Source organism: Trifolium pratense, linkage group LG3 (genome assembly GCF_020283565.1).
Source record: "Trifolium pratense cultivar HEN17-A07 linkage group LG3, ARS_RC_1.1, whole genome shotgun sequence".
Classification (NCBI taxonomy): Eukaryota; Viridiplantae; Streptophyta; class Magnoliopsida; order Fabales; family Fabaceae; genus Trifolium; species Trifolium pratense.
Window position 1 is genome coordinate 38,245,814 of NC_060061.1, and position 11,950 is coordinate 38,257,763.

At 30.6% G+C, this 11,950-nt stretch overlaps 1 protein-coding gene across 1 annotated transcript; it reads right to left on the bottom strand.

The window, feature by feature from the left end:
* Window positions 1-4,290: 4,290 nt before the first annotated feature.
* LOC123915062 (replication protein A 70 kDa DNA-binding subunit E-like) lies at window positions 4,291-6,863 on the bottom strand. Its single transcript, XM_045966212.1, has 9 exons — window positions 6,683-6,863; window positions 6,325-6,592; window positions 6,142-6,239; window positions 5,946-6,066; window positions 5,679-5,763; window positions 5,177-5,309; window positions 4,877-5,028; window positions 4,657-4,777; window positions 4,291-4,515 (listed from the first exon to the last, which is right to left on the bottom strand). The coding sequence occupies exons 1-9, from the start codon at window positions 6,830-6,832 to the stop codon at window positions 4,291-4,293; spliced, it is 1,353 nt and encodes a 450-aa protein (XP_045822168.1). The 5' UTR covers window positions 6,833-6,863.
* Between the last annotated feature and the right edge of the window lie 5,087 nt (window positions 6,864-11,950).

Sequence of the window (11,950 nt, forward strand, 5' to 3'; positions counted from 1 at the left end):
ACGTATACTCTTGCACGTTAATTGGTTTTTTGATAATCACTAGTCCGAATATTAATTATTATATAACTGATTTGTAGAGGTGGGAACAGGTCAGGCCGGCCTACATGGCCTTAAGGCCTAGCCTACATAGGCTCAGGCCAGGCCAGCCTATTTCTTTAAATAGAGCAGGCCAATATTTTTTTATAAGCCTATTTAGCTAAAAAAGCCAGGCCGCAGGCCATTAAAAAAGCCTTTGAGGCCTACTAGGCCGGCCTATTTAAGTTAACATGAATAATATTTTTATTACGATTATTATTTATATATTAAAATTTATACTTTGATTAAATTATAAATCTATTAACTTTTTAAGTAATTTAAGTTTATTAATCTACATTAGTTTTTAACATATATAAATGTATTATTATAAACTAGAATTGAAATATGATGACATATATAGTCAAATTCTCTAAAATATCAAATGGAACATTATTTTATTAGTTCATAAGTATATTTCAAAATAAATATAATTATTTATTTAAATATGTTCATATGAAATAGGCTTTTAAACAGGCTAACAGGCCACATCAGACTTTCAAAAGGCCAGACTCAGGCCTAGAATTTAAGCCTATGATAGGCCACAGGCCAGGCTCAGACCTTCGATTTTTTGACAGGCCAGGCTCAGGCTTGGCAAAGCCTAGCTCGGCCTAGCCTATTCCCACCTCTACTGATTTGGTTACGAAGCTAATCAAAAAACAAAAGACAAAAAGAGAAAAAAGGAATTATTCTCTAAGGAATAAAGTTTTAGCCGCGTCGCTCTGGAGAATATCAAATAGACCTTCTGGGGGAGACGCGTGAATGGTAAGATTGGAATCTGAAGATGCTCCAAACTTGGCTAAGAAATCCGTGCAATTGTTTTCCTCTCTGAGAGTGTGGCAAAGAGTAGTGTTACTTTGAGAAATTAGTTCTTTGATGTCTTGAGTCAACACAACATAGACATGATATAATTTATATTGGGACCTCTTATGAGGTTGATGCAGTGGATGGAATCAGAGTAGACAATCAATTCATCAATAACCATATTTTTGGCCAAAGTGAGACTCTGATAGATGACAAGTAACTTTGCGAGTAATATGTCTGAGGATCCCTGAATGAAACCCGAGAAAACTGACAAATAGTAGCCTGAGTTATTTCTGATAACTCCTCTAAAGTCGGCTCTAGCAGTTGATCCGATGCAACTTCCATCAACATTGAGAATGACACCGAAGTGATTATTGTTTTTCTATTTAACATGTATCTCTTCCGAGTTGGTAGTTGAGTGGGGTGAGAAAAAAGAGGTTAGGGTGACAATCATATTTTGAATATTAAAGGAAAGACAATTAATAGACCAAGATTTGTTTTGTAAACACATCAAATTTCGGTAAAGTGGTTCTTTTGCGTAAAGGAATAGTTTTGGAAAAAGAATCTTATCTTTTAGAATCATTAATGCAATTTTTTTTTTTTTTGTCTGTGAGTTTTTAAAATTTGTCTATTATAAAAGGATAGAGAGAGTATTATTTATCATGTATTGATGTAATCACAGTTACCATAAAATTCGTATCAAAATAGTATGTATTGCTTGGAAAGTAATGAACGTAGTATTAATTAAATAGTATAATTAGAAAATAATTTTGTGCCAAAAAAAAAACTACTCCCTCCGGGTTTTTTTATTTGAGGCAAATTTTGTCAGTTATTTTGATTATTTTTTTTTTTTTGGTATAGAGTTATTTTGATCTTTTATATACTACTCTAAGAAACAATCATCCAATTTCAACTTAGATATAAGAGCCTTAGATATATACTCTCTCCATGACATTTTATAAGCAACATTCATTTTTTTAGGTTCGTTATATAATTAATATATCTGATATATAATATAAACCAAGATACATACACCATAAATGTTTTATCTTTTATTTTTACTTGAAACTTGAAAACACCGATTGATAGAGAGCTAAAACTATACTAAGGAAAACATAAAGAATGCAAGTAAAATAAAAAATAAAAACATTGGGATGAGATTGGTAGCTTAACTGGTTAAACTAGTTGAGCTAAGGGTTATGAAGTTGGAGATCCAAGGTTCAAGTCCTAACAAGAAGAAAAACTAACATAACATTATAATGTATTTGCTTATAAAAAAACAAATAAAAACATTAATTTCATTTATTATGTTAAAATGTCTAAGAATATTACATATATAAGACTTCTAATGGGCTAAGGCATAAAGCCCAATTAGATAACCCAATAACATAAATGTACAACTAACTAATAATATAAATATTATATATCATTAATATATAAATTATTTAACTAGTATGATACCCGTGCCAAGCACGGGGGCAAAACTTTAAAAATTTACTTATTTTTGTTTACAACATAAATAAAAATTATGATGAATAGAGTAACAAAAAACGCATGATAAAAAATAATGGTCGATTTTTAAAAAATCAAATAACTCATATAATTTCTTTTCGTGATATCTAAATTAATGGTCAAATTTTAGGAAATCAAACTTACGATTTATTGACACCATTAACAAAAATAGAAATATTTTAATTAAAGACAAAAAAAATGGAGATTTATTATGCTAAATTATTCAAAGTATTAAAAAAGTCCAAATATAGGCATATGAATAGTAAATACATGAAACTACATATAGAAAAGTCTAAATATAGGCATACGAATATTAGATACATGCAATTTCTGATCTTTTTGATATATCAGCCATTGGAAAATCCCATGTCAAATATACTTTTCAAGTAAATATTCTAAATGAGGTATTTTTTTGGAAAAAGTATATGTCAATATTTAATTTATCATTCATACTAATTATATATTAAAACACATAATTAGTGTTATTCTAAACAACGTTTTTGTTCATTAAATTTGTGTATATTTACTTTGAAGAAAAATATGATATCAATCAAAAAAATTATACGTGAATCAAACCGGCAGAAAAAATACGATGACCAAATATCCTGCCAACCATGATAAAATTACTCAACAATTATTCATAACATAGTCTACACCATTTTAAAATGATGTATCTGAAGAAAAGCAAACCAAAATAGTTCTACAAATAATGTTGAAAAACTAAACACCAGAAAATCATACGAAAAAAAAAGAATTTTGAAAAAGTAATCAATCCTTCTCAATCTTTATCTGCTTTTTCAACTTGAACACAGATGCACCATCTTGAGTGGCAGCATGGGATCGCTTTGCTGGAGTAATTAGCACACTGTCCTTTGTTAGATCTATTGTGTTTTCAGCACCAGCGTCCTTAGTAGAGTCAGCAGCACAAATTTCAGAAAAACTGGCCATCATATTCTGTAGGGAAAAACAATAAATTTAATATAAAACAACATATGGTGATATAAAATAAATATCAAACAAATAAATAAAGTATACCTTATAAATTTAGTGAATACCTAAGTCACATCAGCAGTTGTTTTATCGTCCTTCAGACCTACACCATCAACTATATGAGTCACCTCAGCAGCTGTTTTATCGTCCTTCAGACCTACACCATCAACTGTTTTATCGTCCTTCGGACCTAAACCATCAACTATATGAGTCACCTCAGCAGTTGTTTTATGGTCCTTCAGACCTACACCATCAACTATATTGTCGCGTTCAGTATGATTCAAAATTCCATCATCACCAACCACATTTGCGTCTTCAGCATCAACAACACCCTCGTCACCAGCAATGTTATTTTTCTACAATAATCCAAATTTTATAGTTAAATACGATTATGTATATTTAATGTTTAACTTTAATAAAAAACGATAATTTATACGGTTCACTAACCAAAGATTCTACATATGTAGCTTTGAACTTTTCCACCAAAGCGTGGGATTGCTTCGCTGGAGTAATTAGCCCAATGTCCTTTGTTGGATCTATGGTGTTTTCCACATTTTCAGCATCAGCGTGCTTAGTAGATTCAACAGCAGAACTTTCAGAAAATTTTGCCATCAGATTCTGTAGGGTATAACAATAAATTTAGTATAATACAACCTATGGTGATTTAAAATAAATATTAAACAAATAAATAAAGTATACTCTTCAACTTTAGTTAATACCTGAGTCACCTCAGCAGTTGTATTATCGTCCTTCAGACTTACACCATCAACTACATTGTCGCGTTTAGTATGATTCAAAATTCCATCATCACCAACCACATTTATGTCTTCAGCATCAACAACACCCTCATCACCAGCGATGTTATTTTTCTAAAATAATCCAAATTTAATAGTTACATATGATTATAGATATTTAATGTTTAACTTTATTAAAAAACGATACTTTATACGGTTCACTAACCAAAGATTCTACATATTTAGCTTTGAACTTTTCAATCAAAACAGGGTCGGCCACAATCTTCTTGACCTTAAAAGATTTTTCGTACATGCCAGAAGGATCAACATTGGTTTCAACCTTAAAAAGATATGACTTATCAACCAGATCACCAATCTCTTCTAGAATATCGGCCAAATTACCCTAAGTTAAACAATAAAGATAAAAATGAGTCATAAAGTACAAAGTTTATAAAAAAAAATAAAATTAAATAACATATTTGCATACCAAACCTATAATAAAAAATTATAAAAGAATTAAATAAATTTAATTTAATATATATACCATCCCAAAAGCTTCGATCATATCAGCACAAGATTTATTGAATAGATCGGTAGCATCACGATCAAAAATGAGAAAGGTAGCAGAATCAGTATGGTCAATAACTTTGACCTTAATCATGTACCTAAGTTTATAGTGAAACATAGATTAATAATAATAATAATAATAATAATAATAATAATAATAATAATAATAATAATAAAAATAATAATATGAAAATAACCTTGGAGAGACGTTGATGACATGCTTGTTGCACTTAGGACAAAAGTACATACGCTCATCTGGATAAACTTTTTTATTACAGGTGCACGCAGTGTACCACCATTCAGAACCATCGATAAACTTCACCGTACCAAATACAGCAAATGTCTTTTCCTGAAATGTTTTTGATAATCTCAAAATTTTTTACGGCACATATAAAAATAATATAGAATAATAAGACCAATTTAAATTATATATAAACACCGGAAAATACAGAGTTTTTAATTATCAATTGTGTACTACAATATGTTGTTACCCTTACCACACTACAATCCTTAACTCCCTCAATAGTTGCCATTGGCGTCAAATTGAGAAAATCATCCTCATTGCTAACTTTAGAAGTATCTTTTAATAGAGAAATACCAGGTGATGGAGTAGCACTTTTCCCAAGCATCCTACAAAATAGATATATTAAATCTCTGACTTTTTAGTCGGATAGTATATAAGCCTTTTTTAAATTGGTATGAATATATTGAGGTTACTATATTCGTGAAATTTTTAGTTTTTTCATGTTGGAGTGAACAAATCCATCTCATATTAATATATATGGTAACAAAACTTCATATTTAAAAAAAATCTCATATTAATATATGGGCAAAATTTATACGAAAATAAAAAATCAAATACGTATATCAAAGGATAAGAGATGGAAATGAATCTAGCACAAAAAAGTTACTTGTTTTTATTAAAAATAAATTTTTTAATAATAAAACAAAAAATATATATGAAAATTAATTTGAAATTAATAATTTAATTATTGCTACCTTTTCTTGAGATCAACGACAGATGTGTAAACAGGATTGAAAACCAGTTTAGTGGCATATATGGTGTTTTGAATAGTTGGTTGACCTAAAAATTCAAAATAAAATCATATCAGTCAATTATTTAACATTTATATATATATATATATATATATATATATATATATATATATATATATATATATATATATATATATATATATATATATATATATATATATATATATATATATATAAGTTAGTGATAGTATATTACATGAATGATATTACCTTGGAACATTTTGACTTTGGCCAACAAAACAGCAACGACAGCATTATCTGCTTCACCAGATGCGATAAAAGCGTTCAACTCGTCCGCATAAGGTCCAAAGAGTGTAACTTTGAAATAGAATCTGATATATAAAGACATAAGTCAGTAACAATTGAAATCAACATTAAAGTATAAAATATTATTTTAATGATAACGGTTATTAAAATATATATATATAGGAATCATCTTTGATTCGCTTCCATTTCGAGAATAAACCTTTTCAACACCCACAGCTTTCAAGACTCCCATCACATCTATTATATCACATAGAAAGGTCTTAGTTTTATAGACAAACGAAAGTTTATTTAATTTTATGCTAAGTATATATTATAGACAAACCTATCAAATAATCGGTATCATAGTTATCATTAAAAATCTTATGAGGTTCACTGATCATGTATATATTAGCAGGTATCAACTTGTCATCAAATTTTTTGATTTTAGTTCCAAATTGAAAATTAATTTTATAGGCATGATTGGTGGTTCTATATGATCCCACATTAGTGGCAACACTAAAGTTGCTTATGGAATACACATGACCCTCAGTGAGTTCCTTTTCATATTTGTAAATTAATGTTCTTCGAACTGTTGCATGGATCTTTTCACCCTAGAATACACAAAAAAAAAACAACAAAAAGTTAGATATGATTGCTTAAAAAATTTAAAAAATAAATTGAAAATCAAGATGTGAATAAACCTTCTTATCCATCAAAACCATTTCTAAAGAATACGGCAGCGCATCTCTATTCATATCTTTAACAAACCACATGCGAACAATTCTAACCAATACATTCCATGTTTCTTTGGATGGAGAAATTTCAGAAATAGAATTATATTTTGGAGGCATTTTCTTAAAAATTCAAGTAAATAAAAAACAATGAAAATAAACAAAGAGATATAACTTTAACTAAAGAGAAGAGAATTGAGAAATGGTGAGTTTTAGGGTTGAGATTAAGGTCCTATATATAGTGAAAAAAAAGGACATATGAGTAATTTGGTCAAATTAAATGTTTCCTTTTAAATTACCCTAATAAAAATTTAGGAATGTTTTATGCACATGATTTGAATCAAGACACAAACAATGACTTTATCCATACCATCCCCACATATTTGCGATCCAAAAAAAAAAGCATAAAAACTATAAGCAACAATCTTCCCCACATATTTCCTTTTTAATACTATTGTGCCACAATTTGACAGTTTTGATTGCTATGAAATAGGATCACCACATTAGTATTACTTTTTATAAACATAATTACATATTAAATTAATGGACAAATATATGAATGTAAATATATAGAATAATAGTAAACCAAAAAAATAAAATAATAAAATATAGAATAATCAATAATCAATTGCCGGAAAAAAAAATTATGCCTATCAATATCAATTTGTATTGAATGTAAATAATCAATTCCCTTTTTATATATTATTATTATTATATATTTGATTATTTGAATTTTTTGTGTAAAAAAAAATTATATAAATAATTAATAACAATTTCCGAAAAAAAAAAAAACTACATATTATGTCTATCAATATAATACAGATGTTGTGACAAATTTCCGGAAAAAAAAATTAAATTAAATTAAATGGACAAATATATGAATGTCAATATATAGAATAATCAATTGCCGGAAAAAAAAAAGTATGCCTATCAATATCAATTTGTATTGAATGTAAATAATCAATTCCCCTTTATATATTATTATATTATTATATATTTGATTATTTGAATTTTTTGTGTAAAAAAAAATTATATAAATAATTAATAACAATTTCCGGAAAAAAAAAACTACATATTATTAGTGAGCAATCTCATATATTCCTGTTTTATAGTATATCCTACAATTAGTGACAAATCTCGGTCATAATACAGATGCTGTGACAAATCTCGGAAAAAAAATTAGTTAACATATTTCCTTTTTAAATATCTATATTCAATACAAATATTGTAGGATGATTGTGAGCAAAACATTTGAAATTGAGCAATAAATACAAATATGTGAGGATGAATGTGAGCAAAGCATTTGAAAATTTGCATTAAATGAGGCTTAGAAAATAAGCCTCAAATGTATAGTATTAAGATTAAGATTAAGATTAACTACTACTTAATAATTATTTAATTAACTATTACTAATCTTCTATCATACATACATATACACACGAAAAGAACAAGAAAAAATTCAGAATACAAATAGGAACTAGAAGCGCACACAACCTCAAATTCAACACCTAAACAAGTTAGAAACAAAAACAATTTTGAAAAACACACCAAAAGTTATACCAACAAGAATACAAAAACACATACACACACTAATGAATAAGAAGAACAAACTCAACAACCACAAGAAGAACTATCTCTCCTCAAAGAGAAGAAATTATCAATGACCGAGGCAAGAGACAAACACCAAGGGGCTTTCATTTAACCAGGACCATCGAGATTCTGTTAGAGTGGAAGAGAGTGAGAGAGAGGGAATAGTTTCATCAATGAGCATTGATTATTATTGATTATATGAATACAATTTATAGAGATACAAATTGTAGTGTATTGCTTGGTTAACAAGCTAACTAGAGTAACTAACTCAAGTTAGTTACTAACCAACCAACAAACCTAAAGTAGTTACAACAACCTGTTATAACTAACAAACTAACAACTAACTTGCAAAGCAAGTGACTAGCAAAACAGAGGGACAGATGCCACAGCATATGGTACAACATCTTGTGCAACTGATTGAATTGTTCTTCAACAGATCCAACTTTACACCCCCGACAAACGCTATTGGTTTCAAGACAAAATAGGAAGCATCCTCCACTCATAGAAAGAATTGGGGTGCCATGATTTTTACCCAAAAATCGTGATTTTTAACACGCCTAACATTATTGGGCTTCATGTGTGGATGTATAAATAGTAGGTGGTCCGATAGCGAGCAAATCATGGAAGAGACTCTAATATCATCTTAAAATTGAGAGTTGTGTCTAACTCAATCCTACAAAACCGGCTTGTAAAGTGAAGATTGTAACACCCTAACCCATACTACCCTTAAAAACGTAATTTTAAAAACTTTTCAACAAGTGTAAAGGCAGAGTGCCACGCGGTAATTAAAACACAAGCATACACACAGAGCGTCATGAAATTTAACATGAAAAGCAACAGCGGATTCAATCAAACCAAGCATGCATATATATACATATATATATATACATAAGCCATATTCATCCCTAAGGATGTCACTTATACAAGAACTAGCATATCAAAAGGTAACACCGATATACGATGAAAGCCAAGCGAAATCCCCGACTCGATGTTACATTACCAGAGCATTTACTATTTACAACCTCTAGTCAAAAGCTAGTACTAAAAGGAGTAATCTATGTTAAGTCTCCTCACCAAAAGGTACTTCAACACCAAGCTAAAACAGCAGTCTAAACGTCGGCACAGTCCTCAGCCTGAATATCTGAACCCCCAAAGGTCCAGCAAATAACACAAAGCAGAGAGTTAGAAAACATAATCGCATATCATACGAGTATAAGAAAGGTCTCACACTTTCGAACTACATCATACATATTCTAACTCACACCGAAACATCTCACTAAACAATTGTCAATTAATAAAGTTCAACACAATTCAACCAGATAATGTCACATACCATTTATCAAATATATGCGCATTTACCCTAAGGTATCTAATGCCAATTAATTCACTGTCATGCCATCCCTAGACATAACTAAATGCATGTGGTACCAAGGTGTCTCACCAACGGTGGACCAAGAACAGTTTTATATCTTGCTGGATATGTCGGAACTTACCGAACCATCTTATCTCCCTTGGATAAGCCAACACAGTTTTATATCCTGTTGGATAGCAACTCCGGACTCATGGATTCATCTAATCCGATCCTCGGCTTCATTATGGACACATAATCCATTTTCGTAATTGGAACCCAAGTTTCCAATGTTCACATACAATCATGAATGCATGTATGCATACACATATCAACCATATGATATTCTCTAGCTCGAAGCTACTCTTTTATGAATGCGGGAACACAATCCTAACACATTCACTTAACATTGCAAATTAATGCCAAAACATAACATTGCTCACTTTAAGCTACAACTTATTGCATACACGTTTATCAATCATATAACGATTAACAATAAGCATTAACAGTATCAACATGTATCAACAATCATGTAAGGATACTCTTAAACCATGTTACAAGTGCCTAATCACACTTACAAACATCAACAAAAATTGCTGTCACAGAGGCCTTCGCTAAGCGAAGCCTCAGCGAGACATGGCGAACCACGATCCAGGAAGTCACCTGCTCATGGCGAGCATTGGCGAGCTTCAACGAACTATTCGCTGAGCGAAGGCTTAGCGAGCCTACGCGAACATCACCAGGGAATCACCTGCTCATGGCGAGCATTGGCGAGCTTCAGCGAACATGTTCGCTACAGCGAACTCCTGGTCGCTTAGCGAACTATACCAGAAAAATATCTGTTCTTGAGTTTCAATAAGGCGGTTTAACATCAAATCGACTCAAAAATTCATTCAAACATGTTTTAAATTCTTATAAACAGCTATTTCAAGCATATATGGTATCAAGGAACATTAATCATCCCTTCCAAACATCCAAATACCTCAAACAATCAAAATCATGCCAATTTCTTGGGTTTTAAGAAACTTTCATAAACTTTTTCAACATGATCCAAACACATGCATATTTTTCATGAAATCAAGCTAGTGATTAACACATACAAAGTGATGATGAAGAACATCACACTCACATACAAAAGCTTAATCAAAAGTCTAAAAGAAATTGAGTGGGAGAGTTCGGGAATGGAGACATAGACAATCTCCCCTCTTCTTGCCACTCAAGAATCATGAATTCTAATCTCTTACCTTAAGCAAAGATGATGATCCAAGCCTTCTCTTGCTCAAGCTTTCTCTCTTGATCAAACCCTAGCCCTTGCTCTATCTTGCTTCTAAGACAAAAGGTCATGAAATGAGCTAAGTCTCATGACAAGGTTCTTTATATACCTCTCCCTAAAAGTCATGAACCAAGCCCAAGTGGCTTAGGCCCATTGCCTCTCACGCCCATTAAGCCCAAAACAAAGGTTCTCGCATCTAATAACTTACGTTCGGCTAAATAATTATTCGTCGCTCACTAAAATAATAAAAGCCAATTAATAAATAAAATAACATTTAATAAAATATACGAATACGAAAAATGGGTCGTTACAAAGATTGACTCTATTTTATAAACACATATTCAGGTCATCTCGCAACTGATGTAGTACTTCTTAACACTTACAATAGCATATGACAGATTAACAAACACTCCCAATCTACTTTCCCAATCCACCCCCGTGCCCAAAAAACTCTACAAAGTCCAAGAATACCACGAAAGAGACACCAAGTGAAAACTTAACCTCTTAAAAATATCATATCAGACTAGTGAAATTTAAGAAATGAACAAATGTTCATTCAATTATGATTTCTAATACATTTTTTTTTTGGGTACATGTTATACACATTAACACTAAGAAACTATAACAAAAAAGTTTCGTTTTTGGGTTCATGAATTTGTCCATCTTGGACCAATGAAAATAACTGACTATCACAAGTTTAGATCCGGTTAAAAGATTCCTACACACCATAAATGATAACATAATATAATATCCAACAATTATTAAAATTTAAAAAAGAAACACAGATGTATCCCCATTTACTTCATTTTTGTTGTTTTTTTATTTTGTCAAAAGAAAAAGAGATCCGTTGTTGAGGTGATTCCCATTTTTAAAAACTCAATCGATAATAAAAAGCCATAGCCATGGATTAATTGCTTCTTTCTTTGCATTTACATCCATTTAATCTTACATCTTTCTTGGTTGCATGTTTTCGTCTTCCTAATGTCGTGTTAACATCAATTTATCAGAGGTGGTGGTGCAGAGAAGA

Bases quoted from the DNA above. Each gene is read 5' to 3' on its own strand.
- LOC123915062 (XM_045966212.1), bottom strand. From the start codon at position 6,832: ATGCCTCCAAAATATAATTCTATTTCTGAAATTTCTCCATCCAAAGAA. The intron at 6,593-6,682 runs GTTTATTCACAT...TGTGTATTCTAG, and splicing joins TGGTTTTGATGGATAAGAAG to GGTGAAAAGATCCATGCAAC. The intron at 5,310-5,678 runs GTAGCAATAATT...TCTATTTTGTAG, and splicing joins GTCGTTGATCTCAAGAAAAG to GATGCTTGGGAAAAGTGCTA.